Below are 19,084 nucleotides of genomic sequence, written 5' to 3' on the forward strand. Positions count from 1 at the left end.
GGCCACAGGAAGGCGAGTGCAGGCTCAACAGCGCTTAACCACCACTGCGCAAGTGTTTCTTTCTCCTTTTTTTTTTTTTTTTCTTTTTCTCTTCACACCCTCACAGCAGTATAGTGTTATTATACAGACGACTGATACTGGTAGCTCAACTGCTACCACAAAAACCCAATGAGAACACACCCTTCACACCCTCTGCTCGTTCTGATCAGCCAAGCTACTCGAAAGGAAACCACTCAACGCACACACCCTTCCTGCCTTATTTTCGGCCTGTCAGTGCAACAGCTAAAACACACACACACACACACACACACACATATAGATATATATACATATACATATATATATATATATACATACACAAACACACATATACAGAGATGTAACACTGTTTATTAAGTCATGCCTTTAAAGGTCACTGTGATTCTGGGTCAGATATAACAAGGACTCACAGCATAACTGCAGCAAGTGAGCAATTTACTATAAAATTAACACAACTAATAGATTTATAATTTGGCTGCTTTAAGGAGCTTTTTGAAAACATGTATCTATTTGGCTTTATCTGTTTTATTTTTCATTCTCTAGCTAATAAATGTGCTCAAAAGATCACTTTTGACTTATGTGAAACTTGCTGGCTTTTTTTTTTTTTTATCTTATTTGTAATCATGAGTGGGTGCAAGAATGGGGAATTAGGAATCAGGAAGTGATGGTGCCTTCTGTGGAGAGTTGATTGGTCAGGCATTCCTTCCTGTTTTCACACAGGACGTCTCACTTCTGACTGTGTTGCAAGGTTGGGTGGCAACAAGATTTTCTGATCCATATGAGTATGTTTGGGTGCTGACTTTCTTGTTTTTACAGTGACCTCTACGGTGGAGATAAAATGCTTTATATTCTCACCAGCCACTTCATTAGGTACACAGTGCTCATATCTTATTTGACCTCCTTTTGCTGTCTTAATTCTTCACGGCATAGATTCAACAAGGTGCTGGAAACATTCCCTTGAGGTTTTGGTCCTTATTGACATGACAGCATCACACAGCTCCTGTTGATTTGTTGTCTGGACATCTATGATGTGAATCTCCCATTCCAAAGGTCAAAGGTCTGGTGACTGTGGAGGCCATCTGAGCACAGTGAAGCAAGCAAACAGTTTGAGGTGGTCTGAGCTTTGTGACATGGTGTGTTATCCTGCTGGAAGCAGCCATCAGAAGATGGGTACACTGCAGTCTTAAAGGGATGGACCAGTCTCTGTAAACCCTAGAACTTGTCATGCAGGAAAATCCCAGTAGATCAGCTGCTCTGAGTGTTTCTGAAACACCCAGATGAGCCCATCCTGCACCAACAACCACGTCGCAATGCAATACTTGTGCCAGCCTAAGCAAACTGAGGGAAAATAGCTCTTGCACTAGACTGGCTCAGTGTTGTGAACATGTACAAAGCAGTGTGTGAATTCAGAGCACTGTTTTTTTGTCTGTTTCAAAAGTTGAGGCCATTTTAAGACATGGCACAGTACTGAAATTTGCATTCTATTTTTGAGAGCTGTGAAAGGGGTGTAGCAGCAGTGCTGTATAGTCTCGTGATGGGGGGGGGGGGGGGGGGGGCAGTTGCTATTTGACAGAACAAAAGGGATGACAGGTTAAATGCAAATGCTAGATCACTTTCTCAGTGTGTCAAGTTTTATGCTTTTTACTTTATGGCCAATTTTTTCAAACAAATTCTATACATACTCGCACAATTACTCTCTTCCTGTTAACATCTTCATAACATACATACGCATTTCAGCACATCGCCGTCTTCTGCTTAAATCCACTGCTGAAGGTTGTGAGAACAGAAACAACTAGCAAAGATTCGACATTACATGCATGTGGGAAACCTCTATCCTCTTGAGAGACTCAGCTGCATATGATCAGGCTTTTTTTGTAGTGGGAAGATACAGTATTTGCATAACATGCACAAAACCATCACTGCCCTCTTGTGGAACCTTCTTGAGGATGAGCTGTGTTTTTTTTCTGGCCCTTAAATCTTGGTTCTCTGAAACTCTCCCATCACTCCAATATTGTATCAGAGGATTGAGGAAGTGACAGTCTGGCAAACAACCATTCAAGGACAGGATAAAAACTAGAGCATAATTGTAGATCCTCTAACAGGGAAACAGTAAACAAGAAGCACAAACTGGCAGACGTGAAGCAGCCTCACATATTCAGTCAATCATTTATTGAATTCTCTCCTTCACTGCAAAGACAGTGTCCAGTGCTGAAAAGCTTTTTCTCTGAGTCATGCTGAGCTGATTTAATACATTTCAAAACAAGTTTCTGTGGACACTGGCTGAGATGCAAAAGAAATCTTTTAATGTGGAGTTACCTTCATAAATACTGACAGAGAGCAGCAAGACAAAAGTTAACATCACTGTTATGACTGCTTTGAGGTCAGCTGACGCAGACGTTTTAGTGATGTGAAAGCTGCACTTCACACCTCAACATTTGCAAACGATGTTAATTGAAGCTTGAAGTGTTTCATTTTTGAGGAGACTCTTAGAGGAGGTCATTTTGGGTTACAAGCAGTCTACTGTTGTCTTTAAGGATACACCGATCAAACATAACATTATGACCGCTGACAGGTGAGTAACACTGATTTTCTCTTCATCATTCTGTTAGGCTCACTGATGCACATGGGGAGTGAAGGCTGGTCCGTGTGGGCAGGCAGGCAGAGGTATCACCTACCTGAGCACTGTTGCAGACCATCTACACCCTTTTATAGAAACTGCATTCCCTGATGGCTGAAAAATCCCCAACTTGAAACATTAAATTTTTCCATATTCATATGTTTCTAATATATTTATTTTAATATAGTTATAATAACAGTTAATATAGTACTGTGCAAAAATCTTGAGTCACCCCTCATTTCTTCATATTTTGCTTGGAAAATCAGAAATGGGTGCAGTTTTTTGTGCAAACATAGATGGAAATACAGCATATAAGGCAAAAGAGTTTATACAATTTGAACAGGCTTGCAAGTCAATATTTGGTATGACCACCTTTTTCTTAACACAGCCTGAACTCTGTCAGGCAGCTTTTTTGTCATTTCTTTAAGCAGTCTTCAGGAATAGCTCTCCAAGCTTCTTGAAGCAGAGACAGTCCCTACCCTGGTGTGTTTTTAACTTAAAGCAACTTAAAATAGATTAAAGTAAGTAAGACTTATACCTAGTTGCACATCCTTTGCTTGCAATAACTGCGTCAAGCCTGTGACCCACTGATGTCACTAAACTTTTGCGTTCTTCTTTTGTGATGCTTTTCTGGGCTTTCACCTCATCTTCTTTCAGCTTTAGTTAGTTTTTTTTTGACAATGTCATGTGTGACATCATCAGTGAAGATTAATGAGCCCGTTCCAGAAGAAGCCACACAAGCCCAAGCCATTACCTCCACTGTGTTTCACAGATGAATTTGTATAATTGGGATGATGATCTTTTCTTTCTCCAAACTTTAGCCTTTCCAGCACCTTGGTAAAGGTTCATCTTTGTCTCATCAGTCCATAAAACTTTGTCCCAGAATTTCTGAGGCTTGTCTCTGTACTTCTTGGCAAATTCCAGCATGGCCTTCCTATTCTTGCTAATTAGTGTTTTGCATCTCCTGGTCAAGCCTCTGTACTTATGTTTATGAAGTCTTCTGTGAACATTAGATTGTGATACCTTCACTCCTGCCCTCTGAAGGTTGTTGCTGATATCACTAACAGTTGTTTTAGGGTCTTTCTTTACAGCACTTACACTGTTTCTGTCATCAGCTGCTGTTTTTTTTTCCTCGGCCTACCCGTCTGTCTGTTACTTGGTACACCAGTGATGACTGTCTTCTTCGGGACAATCAAAACAGTTGTACTGGCTATGGCCAATGTTTGTGCAATGGCTTTGATTGAGTTTCCATCTTCTCTCAGCTTCACAATAGCTTGTTTTTCATCCATAGACAGCTCTCTGGTTATCGTGTTGCTTACTCTATCTATGAATGCACAGTCTGCACAAACAAAACCCAAATCTGAAACTGAGTGTAGACATTCAGCACTATTTATTGTTTGAACATCCAATGTAACAGGACACACCGGGGCAACAAAACACACACCTGTCACCCCGTGATTCAACAGTTTGTAGAGCCGTCTTTAGCAGCAATAACGTATTAGTTTTCTGTATGACTTAGCAGACTTCATGGTTGACACAATGCAAGGTGCCCAGGTCCTGTGGCTGCAAAACAAGCCCAAATCATCACCCCTGCCACCACTGTGCTGACAGTTGGTATGAGGTTTTTGTGCCGATATGTTGTTTTCAGCTTTTCACCAAATGTGGCGCTATGTGTTACAGTCAAGCATCTCCACTTTGGTCCCATCTGTTTAAAAGATATTGTTCCAGAAGTCTTGTAGTTTGTTCAGATACTACTTTGCAAACATAAGCTGTGCTCATTTGGAGAAAAGAGGCTTTCTGCTGCACCCTTTCCAAACAAGCCATAGTTGTTCAGTCTTTTCAACACCCCCGAGTCAAACTGTCAGGACGGTCGAAGCACAGGTCGAGGAGGAGTAGCTGCAATCTTCCATTCCAGGTTATTAATTAATCAAAGACCCAGACAAAGTTTTAATTCTTCTGAAAGCCTGACTCTTAGCCTTGCCCATCCTAATTGGGAAATTCAAACACCTATTTTATTTGTCATTATCTATCATCCACCTGATCCTTACTCAGAGTTTCTGTCTGATTTCTCAGACTTTTATCTGATTTCGTGCTCAGTTCAGATAAAATAATTATAGTGGGTGATTTTACCATCCATGTAGATGCTGAAAATGACAGCCTCAACACTGCATTTAATCTATTATTAGAATTAATTGGCTTCTCTCAAAATGTAAAGGAGCCCACCCACCACTTTAATCATACTCTGGATCTTGTCCTAACATATGGCATAGAAACTGAAGACTTAACAGTATTCCCTGAAAGCCCCCTCCTGTCTGATCATTTCTTAGTAACATTTACATTTACTTTAATGGATTACACAGCTGTGGGGAATAAGTTTAATTACAGTAGAAGTCTTTCTGAAAGTGCTGTAACTAAGTTTAAGGATCTAATTCCTTCATTATTATGCTCTTCAGTACCAACACAGTGCAGAGGAGCTACCTAAACTCTGCTCCCAGTGAGGTCGATTATGTCATCAATAGTTTTACATCCTCACTGCGTATAACTTTGGATACTGTGGCTCCTCTGAAAAGGAAAGCTTCAAATCAGAAGTGCCTGACTCCGTGGTATAATTCACAAACGCACAGCTTAAAGCAGATAACCCGAAAGCTGGAGAGGGAATGGCGTCTCACTAAATTAGAAGATGCTCATTTAGCCTGGAAAAAGAGTTTGTTGCTCTATAAAAAAGCCCTCCGTAAAGCTAGGACATCTTACTATTCATCATTAATTGAAGAAAATAAGAACAACCCCAGGTTTCTCTTTAGCACTGCAGCCAGAAAAAATTATTCATAACCATCTCAAAGATTTAGCTTCATGTTCGGCTGCTTTCAGCACTGCTGGTATTTGTTTAGACTCTTTTGCTCCAGTTGATCTTTCAGAGTTAACTTCAATAGTTACTTCCTCCAAACCAGCAACATGTTTATTAGATCCCATTCCTACTAGTCTGCTCAAAGAAGTCTTTCCAATTATTGATGCTTAAAAATGATCAATCTGTCTTTATTAGTTGGCTATGCACCACAGGCCTTCAAGGTGGCTGTAATTAAACCGCTACTTAAAAAGCCATCACTTGACCCAGCTGTCTTAGCTAATTATAGGCCAATCTCCAACCTTCCTTTTCTCTCAAAGATTCTTGAAAGAGTAGTTGTAAAACAGCTAACTGATCATCTGCAGAGGAACGGTTTATTTGAAGAGTTTCAGTCAGGTTTCAAAATTCATCACAGTACAGAAACAGCGTTAGTGAAGGTTACAAATGATCTTCTTAGAGCCTCTGACAGTGGACTCATCTCTGTTCTTGTCCTGTTGGACCTCAGTGCAGCTTTGATACTGTTGACCATAACATTTTATTACAGAGATTAGAGCTTGCTATAGGTATTAAAGGTACTGCACTGCAGTGGTTTGAATCATATTTATCTAATAGACTCCAATTTATTCATGTAAATGGGGAGTCTTCTTCACACACTAAGGTTAATTATGGAGTTCCACAGGGTTCTGTGCTAGGACCAATTTTATTTACATTATACATGCTTCCCTTAGGCAGTATTACTAGAAAGCATTGCATAAATTTTCATTGTTATACAGATGATACTCAGCTTTATCTATCAATTAAGCCAGATGACGCACATCAATTAGTTAAACTGCAGGAATGTCTTAAAGACATAAAGGCCTGGATGACCTCTAATTTTCTGCTTCTAAATTCAGATTAAACTGAAGTTCTTGTACTCGGCCCTCCCTGAGCCTGGTTCTGCTGGAGGTTTCTTCCTGTTAAAAGGGAGTTTTTCCTTCCCACTGTCGCCAAGTGCTGCTCATAGGGGGTCATTTTGACTGCTGGGTTTTCTCTGTATTATTGTAGGGTCTTTACCCACAATACAAAGCGCCTTGAGGCGACTGTTGTGATTTGGCGCTATATAAATAAAATTGAATTGAACTGAATTCTTTTCTAATTGCACTGTCACAAACTTTAACATTTAACATGCTAACTGAGGCCTGTAGTCTGACATGCAACTCTTGGGTTTTTTTTTTTTTGCAATTTCTCTGAGCATTGCGCAGTCTAAACTTGTGGTGAATTTGCTGGGTTGTCAACCCCTGGGAAAATTGTGGTATTGTGTTAACACACACTTGAATGGTCCAGACTAGCAAAATGCTAAAACTTCTGCTTTTACAGTAGTGATGATCAATTAATTATCCACATGGATGATAATCAATTTGATTAGCAGCCTCTGGCTGCTACTTGCCCTTTTAATTCCTGTGGAAGCTGTAAGGAACTACTTAGTTTTTTCCCAGGACTGCATCCAGCCATGCCAAAAGGTTATTTTTTGACATGGCCATATATGTATGTATTTTGTGCAGTTAATTTTCTGCATACCAAGTCATAAATCCTGGTAAAAATATACTGCATGTCAGATGGTTCATGTATATTGGATGCTGCCTTTGCAGTCTGTACCACACACAGATCAATACTACAGTTCCTGTTATGAATGTTGCTGTTTCCTGTTAAAAAATATAACTTTGTATGGGCTAGGAAAACAGCCCAGTTTTTTTGTGACAATGCTTCTGTAAAATAATCCAATGATTTCAAAATACAAAAATTTACTTTAATCAAAGTGCAGGTGAGATTGAATTTGACTCTTAAGTCACCATTTTCCAACATCTTTGAGGATCTAGGCACATGAAAGTTTTAGGACTGGTTAGGAGCTCCGTAGTGCTTTGTTTGTTTTCTACCACAGGACTAAATGACTACAGACCTGTTGCCCTGACCTCTGTGGTCATGAAGTCCTTTGAAAGACTGGTTCTCAACCACATTAAGGAAATCACGGACCCCCGGCAAGACCCCCTGCAATTTGCCTATCGGGACAACCGGTCGGTGGACGATGCAGTGAACATGGGTCTCCACTTCATCCTCCAACACCTTGATCACCCAGGAACTTGTGCAAGAATTCTGTTCCTGGACTTTAGTTCAGCCTTCAACACAATTATTCCAGGACAATTACACAGCAAACTGACTGAACTCAGCGTACCAGCCTCCACCTGCCAGTGGATAACTGACTTTCTTACTGGCAGAAAACAGCAGGTGAGGCTGGGAAAGTGTACTTCAGGGACCCGAACCATCAGCACGGGTGCCCCACAGGGTTGTGTACTCTCCCCACTGCTCTTCTCGCTGTACACAAATGACTGTACCTCCATGGACTCCTCTGTTAAAATCCTGAAGTTTGCAGATGACACAACTGTCATTGGTCTCATCAGTGACAGTGATGAGTCTGCTTACAGACGGGTGGTTGATCAGGTTGTCCTCTGGAGCAGTCAGAACAATCTGGAGCTGAACACAGCAAAAACAGTGGAGATGACCGTGGACTTCAGGAGGGGCCCCCCAACCCTGCCAGCACTCACCATTCTAGACAGGACTGTGATGGCTGTGGAGTCCTACAAGTTCCTGGGCACAATAATCTCCAAGGACCTGAAGTGGGACAGCAACATCAACTCCATCATCAAGAGGGCACAACAGAGGATGTACTTTCTGTACCAGCTGAGGAAGTTCAACCTACCCAAAGAGCTGATGGTGCAGTTCTACACAGCCATCATAGAGTCCATCATCACCACATCCATCACAGTGTGGGGCAGCGCTATCACAAAACATGACACCAAGAGACTGCAGCATATTATCAAGTCTGCAGAGAGGACCATCGGTGTAAAGCTGCCCACACTGCTGGACCTGCATGCCTCCAGAACCAGGAAGCGTGCAGAGAAAATCATCACTGACCCGTTTCACCCTGGCCATCACCTGTTTCGGTGCCTTCCATCAGGCCGACGTTTCAGCCATATGAAGACCCGAACGACCAGGCTACAGAGAAGCTTTTTTCCAACTTCCATTATTCTCATGAACAATTGTACACTACTGAACTGTTAATACCTGGGACACTTGCATATCAAAAATTACCTATTTAATTTATGTAAGGGCATTCACAGGATTCTCACCTTTACTTCAATTTTTTATTTATATATTTTATATAGTTTTTATACTGCACAAACTGCACCTTTTTAAAAATTACAAGGTAAATTCTACATGCTAAATATTTTAAATGTTTTCTAGATTTACGGGTATGAATGTGTGTGTAAGGAGAGAGTGAGCTGTGTGAATAAGATTGTTTTTACTGTATTTTTCGTGCACTGCGAGCATAACCAAAAACAAATTCCTTGTTTGTGTGAGCGATACTTGGTCAATAAAGCCTGATTCTGATTCTGATTCTGAAAACAGATTTAAATTTGATTAAAATGCAACTGAGTGAAGTTTACACCTACTCCAGGTTTCAAAATCTAAAGGCAAAAATCACATTCACTATTTTTTATAACGAACTGAGCATCAGTATCATAGTTTCAATAGAAAAACTGCACTGAGTAACAGGAACAAGCCTTGTTGCTGCGGGAGATTTATCCGTTTTTTTGATAATTCTTTGGATAAAACCTCCAAAATTTGGGGAAAATCTTAGAGGGTCATATCCCCATGTATGGTTGGTAAAAACATGTAGCATATGAAATGGCTCCCTTTTGCCTTGATTTTGATACGAGCCTCATCTTCTAATCTTCATAATTCCATCTGTGTCACATGGTAAAACAAGGCTTGAAAGATTTTGGGTTTAAAAGATGATAATACTCAGATTTGGTGTAAAATTGATTTGGCTGCAGTTTTTCAGTCCTGACTTTTTCACATGGCCATCTCCTATACTTACAAAGGCTCAAAAATGCTGGAAAAAATAAGGTGACATATAAAAATGCCAAATTTGACCCTTATGTACCTTTAACTAAGAATACATTTGCACAGATTCATTAAATATACACATTATTATACCAAAAACACCCAGCTGACTGAGGGGGGAATCCGGTGAGAAACCCTCCGTGATTTTCCATGGAATAACTGATATCTTTGTCCAAGTTCTCTCTTTCAAAAAGGAAGGAAAAAAAAAAAAAAAAAAAAAGAGCAGGTTAATCAATAGCTGACAGTACGGTGTTGGTCCATCTTTTAGGCCACCTACACTGTTCACTCATGAAAACAAACATCAAGCCATCTTTATTTTAGGAGTGGCACCATGTAGGCTTTATTTTGAGGCCTTAGAATACAGTCTCTATAGTACCATAGATAAAACCAAAAAATAAATAAATTGTAACACTACAGAGTAGCACATTAAAAAGACACATTATCATGTTACGGATTTGTTTCAACTATTATTGAATAAGTACTTGAAAAGGGGAGTCGTTTCAATTGCAGCCATAAGTGCACATGCATAACAGTGCGTGTGTACGGATTGCCACATACGTCACATAAGTCCCATAGAATTGGCCCTACATCATAATATCACAATAGATTTCACTCATTTCATTTCCTTATAATTCAGTTGCTCCACAATGTGTTTGTCCATTAACTCACACAATGACTGTTTCACTTGTTAAAATGTCATGTTAAAAGTATTTGCCGCTTGGTTTAGAGTAGTTCAGGCCTCCTTCAGGCAGACAAAAATCTCATGTAAATCTTCGGCACGAGTCCAAAATGCATGAAATTAAATTACGTTTCCCCTATAAGGTGAATAAAAGAGTTCAGCAGCTAACCTGTAAAAGTGGACATTTCCACATAGATACACAAACAGGTCTCACATATTCCATTTGCTTGTGGTCTGTCCAGTTTAAAAAAAACTCTGTTTTTGTGGTGAGCTGAAGTAGAATGCAGACAGTTCTCATTGCTGATGTAAAGTTGGTTATTCTGGAAGAAATGGGACCACTTACCCTCCAAAACCTTAAAACAGTACAACAGGGTCAGGAGTCTGTCTGCACTTGACAGGGGCTTGTACGATTTCATGGTGGCACTTGCTGTCCTGCATCTAGCCATCCAGGGGCTTTCCCAGGTACACCATGGTGACTTCAGTGTTGCCGTATACTGCAGAGACAGCGGGGAACAGACAGGTTTTGGGCAGTCCACGGAAAGCTATTCCAAGAAACTCAAAACCTCTCTCAAAGGCTAACGTCTTGTCATCCATGTCCAGGATCACTCGTATTCTCTCCCCGATCTGTGGACAAGTATGATCACATTGGAATGTTAGTTCACCAAAAAAATAAGTGCAACAGAAAACATGATTCAGACTTTTACAAATTAAAATTGCCACTCCTACCTGATATTTAGGTGCATTGTTACACTGAGGGAAATTCCCGTTGACCTCTCCATTGTGAAGCAAGTTATTGTCGACCAGGTTCCAGCCCCAGCTCTGGTCATCGCTGCCCAGGAGGGCCACGTAGCCCTGGCACTGCATGGACGCCCGCTTCGTGGCAATACCTATCACTGCCACAGTGCCAAGAGGGCCTTCCCACCAGATTTCCCAGGCATGCCGCCCCTCTGAAAAGCCAATTTTGCCCCGTGCACCATCTGTGCTCTGGGCAATAGGGTTGCGATGCAGGGTAAAGCCATTCTTCTTCACGTAAACGTTGCGGGAGCAGTCGTGGGAGCTCAAAGCATGTTGAAAGGCCTTGAGCTGTACAGAAAGAGAGGAAAATGATGTTAATTGACAGTTGGATGAAGTTACTTACTGAGAACTCTTTAAAAAAAAAAAAAAGAAAAAAAGAAACTAATCTAGAGGAGATATGCTGCTGGACTTTCCATCTCACAAGATGCAAACTGCACCATTGAGGGATCAAATATTTATACGGTTTTCTGTACATTTTTCACAAGGAAGTAGGTACAGTTGCTAATAATAGGCTGAAGAGTAACTTCAATATGGACTCCACGGAGAAGACTAATGGGAACAAACATCAACTCTTGCCTCCCTCAGCGAAAACCGCCAGCAATTACAACAAGCATTTAATTATATGCCCATTTATCTCTCATATTCTCACAAAACAAGGTAAAAAAGCAGCAGAATATTCTGACATTCAGTAATGTTTATGGCTAGTCACTTTGTGTGAAGGGATCACCAAACAGGCACATTTATAAACGGAGTTCGTCATTAGTAGGTTTCTATCAACACCAAAACAGAGGGATGTGTATTGGTAAACCTACTTTGCCCTTGTAGGTGGGCAGGTTACAAAGGATGTCAGACCGCAAAGCCTCGTCGCTCAGAGTCCGGTTGGAGAGGCTGCGCCACACCTCGCTGTTTTCATCCGCCAGGATATTGTTCCAGTGCCAGCAGACCAACGAACATCGCATCAGGTCAGACAGTTCCAGGTAAGAGAAAATATGCTCCAAGACCCTCGCCGGTAGCCTCCCCGCCACCCCAGCGCCTCCTCCGGCTGCAGCAGCGTAAGGAGAGCCGGTGGAGCTGCAACTGGCTGCCGCCGCCGCTGCTGCTGCGCCCAAACAGGAGGAGCCTCCTCCCCCACCCGCTGCTCCAGACATTATACCCCTGCTCTTCACCGACGACGCCAGCCGAACGAGTACTTTAACCGTACGCCACAGTACGAGTCCTAATATAAGCTCAGTAGCAACATGTTAACTATAAAACCCACACGTAGGTCGCGCTAAAACCGCAACAGTATGGACCCTGCTCTTCCCACTTCAATGGCTGAATGGAAACGATGCGTCAAGGTCCTTAAAGAGCAAACGCAGGAATTGATTCGTTGCCAAATAAACATGACAATTAATTCGAAAGAAATAGTAGTCAATTTAAGAGGTCCCTAAAGTCGCTCAAATCCAGAGGTGACAAGCTGTTTCATAAAGGGACGCTCGCGTTTAGGTCAAATATATTTTATCGCCTGCAAGGACCGCGGGGCCGACATAATAATAAGTTCAAGTATGGTCGCTCCGGTGTTGCAGTGTTATGATATTAGATGTTACACCGCTGCGACGTCAGGGTGTTGCGAGTGTGTCGCAAAAAAAAAAAAAACCGTATTAAAAGAAAATGCAGTTGTTTACCAGTTACAGACTTTATCTGACCGGTTACGTCATGTTGGTCGGATTTAATAACCATTTTCATGCATTTTATTTTCGGTTAAAACGAACTTGCTGCTTTAATTGATAAAGACACGATATACATATTGCAAAAAGGAAAAAAAGTCAGCTGATATACGATATACTATTTTCTTTTATAATTGTTAAACCACGTGACATTACACGGAAGTGACGCGGGGTGCTCAAAAGAGTTAAGCAAAGCATCTGGGAGCAAAACAGCAGCTAGCTTAATTTCATTTTACCCCAGAAAACCGGAGGAGGAGACTAACAGACGGTCAGAGCAGCTAACAGTAAGTTGTTGTGGGTTTTTGTTATCAGCACAAGAAGATGTGAGAGTTATCTGGTAACGGGACGGGCTGCAGCGCAGGACACAGCTGTCTGGCTGCTTGCCTCCTGTGCTATGCGGCCTTCTGACGAGCTGTCCCCCATCTGTCTGCTGTCCGGGGACACTCCGGCGGCTTTGCGCGGTCAGACAGGTGATTAACAGGTCAGTCCGTGAAGCGGAGCTCACCTGCGGCGGTAGACGGGCTAGGCTAACCGCAGGTGGTGCAGCTTGTGAGCTAAGCTAGCCGACGGCAACAAAGCCCTGCTGCGTTCACCTTTCCAAATTCTTCTACTTAAGGTTGCCATCTTAATTTTTGCAGGCAACGTATCGCACGTCATGTTTTAAGAGGACACATGGTGCCACTGTCGACGTGTTTTGCTGGGAAGGTGAAAACAACCTTACAAAGCGTACTGAAAAGCACCACCTAATTAGATTTTAGTCTAAGAAAATCTCTAGGAAAAAAACGAAAATGCATTGCTTCACCTTTTTTTTGGCTCTTGTTGTGTGTGTGTGTGTACGTACGAGTAGAGTTAGAAGTAACACAAATAAAGCCGAATGATTGAATTTTGGGTTTTTTTTCCCCTCTTTGAAGGTTAGAAAATTTTATTAATTTCAATTTCCAGAAATGGTCAGACTACAAAATAAATTTGAGATAAATGTGTACACCATGCATAACCGCGCTAGGGTCTGATTTTCTATTTACTTGCTACGCAGTTATGCATAGTTGCACATTTATATTTATCCTGTTCATTTACTTTGAATCATCAGACTTATAAAGACGTGTACTGTCCTTTTCTTAAAGCTACCGCTAGGTGAAAGCACAGATGCATAAAACTCAACCTAAGGACTTTGATGGGAAGCAGAAGTGAAGGTTTCTTCAGGAAATGCGATGTAAAGTTTCATAATAATATCGCTAATAAATTTTATTTTAGATGTCTTTAAAACAAAACACTCAAGGTCACCTTACACAGAAGAGTTTAAAACAATAAGAATAAACAAAAATCTCTATCAATAAAAAGAAGTTTACATTATGAAAATGGTTAAAAACAGGATTCATGTGATGGATGGAAGACAATCAGAGGGAGTGTGCCAATTTAAAGAGGTGCGTTTTGAGATGGGATTTGAAAGCACAGAGAGAGTGGATGTTATGGATGTTTGGTGGGAGGGAATTCCAGAGGAGAGCAGCTGAGGGCTCTAGACCCCATGGTAGAGGGGAAGTGAGCTGTAGAGAAGATGACTTGAAAGTGTGAATGGGTGTGTGTTACATGCAGAAGTTCAGAGAGGCAATACATAACTTGTGCAAGATTATGGATTGCCTTAAAGGCAATTTAAATCCTTAAATATGGCATTAAAAAATGAAAGTGCGTGTATTATTAGAAGGTAGATTTCAGTGTCCAGGAGGTTGAGGGTTGGATTTTAAGTTAATAAAATTCATTGACATATAGTATATTTATACTCATGGGCCACTTCATTAGTTCAACTGCTTGTTAACACAAATATCTTATCAATCACATGGCAGCAACTTGGTGCAAGATATAATTAATGAAGTGGCATTTAGCGTGTGTGTGTGTGGAGTGATTGTGTGTAAACATACAAGTTAGAATTGCATCAAAAAGGTAAAATGAACGGTCATTGTGTATTAATTTCCCCCAAATGTCTTTCACAAACTGCTCAGGAACATAGTATTCGACTACCTGCACTTCTCTCAGTTTCAGCATGTGATTCAGAGAATGCTGAGAGCACTGGAAACAATGGATGTGCTGGACAAGCTGCGGTGGCACCATTTTAAAAATAGTCCCAGCACCTTTTTTGTATTACGTTCAGTGTCAGACAGCATATAAGGTAATACCATTATAACTCCTTATTAGTCTGGCTTCTTCTCTGTTGTTACTATGACCTTGCAAGGTCATCTCATAAAATCCACTGTGCAGCTTCACTGAGGAGAACAATTATCATTTGTGGTCCCTTTAGTCGTGTCAGTTTGTGACATATCAAGTGGTGGTTAGTCAGATTTGCTGCACAAGTCATGACATATAAAAGTAATTAAATGTAATTTCTCCTGCTTCATATGGGAGAGCAGTAACAGCAGTCTAATAAATAGAGATTATGTCAAAGTCTAAGCTCAGCACAGAGCCAGCTGAACCAGGTTACACGCTTAAGATTTCTGAAATGTGAAGTTATGGTTTTGTTTAAACATTTTGAGGAATCCTTTCACAATCATCGTGCTGTTTTTGGAACATCGGGGTCACAAAGCATCAGAAGACTTCATTTCAGCATGTCCTTCCTTTCCGAAAGAGCTCAGCTGGCTCATTAATCAGATTTTGATTTACACACATGATATTTGAATCATTCCAACCTTGTGATGCTAAATGAGTCTATGTTTCTTTTACTTACAGCATCTGTGAATAGGCAGCCACAATGAATCCAGTATACAGCCCTGCACCAACAGGGGTCCCCTTTACCAACACTAAGGGTATAGGTTACCCAGGTAATGTTTAAGCAGCTAGCGTAATTACAAGAAAACATCTCCAACATTGAGAAAAGTATTACATTCTTGTTTGTTTTCTGGTTCTCTCAGCTGGATTTCCTGTTGGATATGCAGCAGCTGCTCCAGCGTACACTCCCAACGTTTACGCAGGAGCAAACGCAGCCTTCCCCAACGGTGAGAATAAAGCTAAAATCTGCTGGAGTTTATATAAAGATTTTTAATGTGCATCAGAGAGAGGCACATTAAAAATCACATGATTCAAGTGATGACAGTTGACTTCTTTTATTTGAATTAAATAAGCATAACGTAATACAGCCAGTGCTTCTACAAGGCCTTCAACAGTCTTGTTCCAGAACAAACAGCACTAATATGAGGTGTCTTCCTCCTGCTCCAGGCTATGCTCCAGGCACTCCTTTCAAAATGTCCTGCTCTCCCAGCACAGGGACTGTCCCACCATACTCCTCCTCACCAAACCCCTATCCTACTGCTGTTTACCCTGTCAGGAGCACTTATGCCCAACAGAACCCCTATGCACAGGTCAGTCCTCCATCATTTTTATTCTTTTAAATAACATGCTGTCTCTCTTCCGCCTGTCTCACTGTTTGAGCTGTAATGTGTGGTTGTGTTTGTCCTCCAGGCACTAATACCTTCACAACAGCAAGGCCCCTACTATACACAGCCACTGTATGCTGCGCCGCCTCATGTCATCCATCACACGACAGTGGTCCAGCCCAATGGGATGCCTGCAGCGATGTATGCCCCGCCTATCCCTCCTCCCCGCCCCAACGGTGTTGCCATGGGGATGGTAGCCGGCACCACCATGGCTATGTCAGCTGGTGAGCGGCAGCAGTTTATTGCTCAATGAATTCTTATCAAGAATACAAATGCATGATTTGTAGTTACATCTATGGCGTTCATTCCTCAGGAACTTTGTTGACAACTCCATCACCAGCACCTGTCGCCCCCCACCAAGTCACGATGCCCACATATCGGCCTCCTGGCACACCCAGCTACAGCTACGTGTCCCCACAGTGGTGAAGAGAGAAAAGCGTGAGTATGATGTTTTCAAAACTAATACAATTTGGTAAATCGTGCAGATTTAAGTTTTATATTTACACCTGGTATTCTCTCTGCAGGCCCAGAAGATGGTAGATATGCATTCACACTCCAGTGTTTTTCTCTCGTGGTGACGACCTGCCCTGCCCTGGCAGTGTCCGCTACTAATTCTTCTTCCAGCATAATGTGAATCTAAAACCCAACTACATAGAGTCCCATTTGGATAGGCAGGGGATGAAGGATAGGCCCATCCCCACAACCCCTCTTAAAGGAATAAGGCTGCATTCCACACTATACCCCCCCACCCCCACCCAGCGCCAGCACCTCTACAAACCTGCTGCATATCTCACATCAAACTGCAAAGCCTCCATGCAAACTCTATGTGGACTCTCATGCAGGTTTTTATAGCTTAAATTCTTATGTAGTGAAAAGGGAGTTTGAAATAGTTTTTTTTTTTCTTAATTTTGGGGGGTACATATGATCTTGAATGCATGTGTATATATATATAGATCTACAAAGTAATGCTAGCTCAATTCTCCCTGCTGTGACAGATGCAAATTCAACAAAAGGCACAAATCCAAAGGAACTAAAAAACACTTAAAAAAAAAAAAAAAAAAAAAAAAAAAGAGTAATAATCTGCAATGCTGAATCACCAGTGACCATGTCTTAAATGTGAAAGAAAAGACTAGAAACATTTATTCATGCAAAAACATACCTGCGCAGTTCATCGCGGGCCAAACTGTACTATTTTTCACAGCTTTGTGTTTAGGTAAATGGTTTTTATTGTTTCTTTCAGTGATGCAGTGTTTGCATAATGTCTTACCATTTTTGTGTCATAGGAGCAAAAGACGAGACTTTGAGTTTGTGCCTCTGACTGACGGCCATTCCAACAATTTTTAGTTTTTTCTGCCCTGTTAAATTTTTTTTTTTTTCCCTCCCAAAAGTCTGAAGCTGCTCCTGCTTGGGTGATATTTGATGTATTCACTTATTTTAGCCAGAAGTGTTGTTGGTGGGAAACAAGTTTAGGAAGTTGTTAGAAGTCATTTGCACCCATTTAATAAGAGTGAATGAGCAGGAACAGTGGTGTGTGTGTGTGTGTGAGTGAGAGAGAAATTTGGACTCAAACAGAAACCATTCTGAATGGTGCCATACAGTGTAACATGCTTAGAATTTAGACATGTCACTATAATCAGTTTACTCTTAGGCAGATCCGAAGCACTACATCATTAAATCCCTGTTAACCGTGGACATGTTAGGATACCACGATGATATTGTTAAACCCCCATTTGTGAATAGCACTACTGAATGAAGGCACTAAGTCCAAACGGTTTGTAAAAGATATCTGACCTTTTCAACATTGCTCGCTGTTTTACCTCAAGTCTCCAGGCTAAAATCCACCAATGTCACTGTTTCAGACATGCTTTTCTATGTTGCCTCGGTCACCTCAGTTAAACAATATGTTTTGTAAATGTTATTTTTGTGACTTTGGTTGCTGTTTTGTATTCTAAAGAAAGACCAAAAATAAAAACAAATATAAGAATAAACAGTGTTTTTCGTGTTGTCACTCAGTATGTTGGGGCCCTAAATGGTACATGGCAGGCAGAAATAACAACAGAAAGCACTTAAACGCATCCTCTTTTTCCATATTCACGTTTCTAATATGTTTATGTATAATAGTCATAATAGAACAGTTGATACAGTACTGTTCTAAAATCTTGAGTCACTCATTTCTTCAAATGAGTGCAGTTATAAAGTGCAGCTTTCTTGTCATTTCTTTACGTAGTCTTCAGGAATAGTTCTCCAGGCCTCTTGAAGCAGAGACAGTCCCTACCCTGGTGTGTTTTTACTGCACTGGCAATATGTTTGGGATCATTGTCATGCTGAACAATGAAGCAGCTGCCAATCCAGATGGTATTGCATGGTGAATATTTTTCTATGTTTATAATGAACAATAGCTCTAACATCACTGGCTGAAATGCATTTTTTTCAGCTTCCTTTTGTTCCATTCTCTGTCAAGATGATCCCATACTACTTCAGTAATTTTGAGCTGACCTCTGGGGAGCCCAATCCATGACTGATGACTTGACTGACAATGTTCCAGTGTCCATCCATCCTCTTCAGGGTTGCTGGAGTCTATCCCAGCTGACATGGGGCGAGAGGCAGGGTACACCCTGTACAGGTCACCAGCCTGTAACAGGGCCAACACAGATTGACAGACAACCATTCACACTTAAAGGCAATTTAGAGTGACCAATTAACCTAACCCAAATAACTGCATGGCTTTAGACTGTGGGAGGAAACCTGAGTACCTGAAGAAAACCCACGCCAACACGAGGAGAATATGCAAACTCCACACAGAGAGGTTGTTTTCTCCTTGTCCCATTCAAAGAAAAGGGACAAAATTATGTTTTTGTGACAGGCTGCTGCTAACAAAGTGTCTAAGATACAGTTTAAAATTGGCTCTTTGCTAAGTTGTTGGTTATGTGTAGACAACACTGGTTTATGTCTTTTTATGCTTGAATAAAAAGTCAGTCATAGTTCAGTGTTAAGTGGCTTAACAAAAGTATTCCTCTGAAAATGTTCAGGTATACGATAGACTGA

The 19,084-nt window shown here is 41.2% G+C and overlaps 2 protein-coding genes across 6 annotated transcripts; one reads left to right on the forward strand and one right to left on the reverse strand.

Annotated features, from left to right (window-relative positions):
- Positions 1 to 9,645: 9,645 nt before the first annotated feature.
- On the reverse strand, positions 9,646 to 12,513 carry fbxo45 (F-box protein 45). Its single transcript, XM_030756486.1, has 3 exons — positions 11,727 to 12,513; positions 10,846 to 11,202; positions 9,646 to 10,743 (listed from the first exon to the last, which is right to left on the reverse strand). Exons 1-3 carry the CDS (start codon positions 12,060 to 12,062, stop codon positions 10,558 to 10,560), a joined length of 879 nt encoding a protein of 292 aa, XP_030612346.1. The 5' UTR covers positions 12,063 to 12,513; the 3' UTR covers positions 9,646 to 10,557.
- Positions 11,797 to 18,015, forward strand: fam168b (family with sequence similarity 168 member B). 5 transcript variants are annotated; one of them, XM_030756491.1, is made up of 8 exons: positions 12,758 to 12,904; positions 15,336 to 15,427; positions 15,518 to 15,601; positions 15,822 to 15,964; positions 16,065 to 16,263; positions 16,353 to 16,477; positions 16,564 to 16,575; positions 17,323 to 18,015. In XM_030756491.1, exons 2-6 carry the CDS (start codon positions 15,358 to 15,360, stop codon positions 16,463 to 16,465), a joined length of 609 nt encoding a protein of 202 aa, XP_030612351.1. In that variant the 5' UTR covers positions 12,758 to 12,904; positions 15,336 to 15,357; the 3' UTR covers positions 16,466 to 16,477; positions 16,564 to 16,575; positions 17,323 to 18,015. The 5 variants fall into 5 exon arrangements, with proteins under 5 accessions (XP_030612350.1, XP_030612351.1, XP_030612347.1 ...); XM_030756490.1 differs by lacking the exons at positions 12,758 to 12,904; positions 17,323 to 18,015 and adding an exon at positions 11,797 to 11,891 and having other exon boundaries at positions 16,564 to 17,109; XM_030756487.1 differs by lacking the exon at positions 17,323 to 18,015 and having other exon boundaries at positions 12,759 to 12,904; positions 16,564 to 17,109.
- Positions 18,016 to 19,084: the final 1,069 nt, after the last annotated feature.

The sequence above is a fragment of the Archocentrus centrarchus genome, chromosome 20 (genome assembly GCF_007364275.1).
Source record: "Archocentrus centrarchus isolate MPI-CPG fArcCen1 chromosome 20, fArcCen1, whole genome shotgun sequence".
Taxonomy (NCBI): Eukaryota; Metazoa; Chordata; class Actinopteri; order Cichliformes; family Cichlidae; genus Archocentrus; species Archocentrus centrarchus.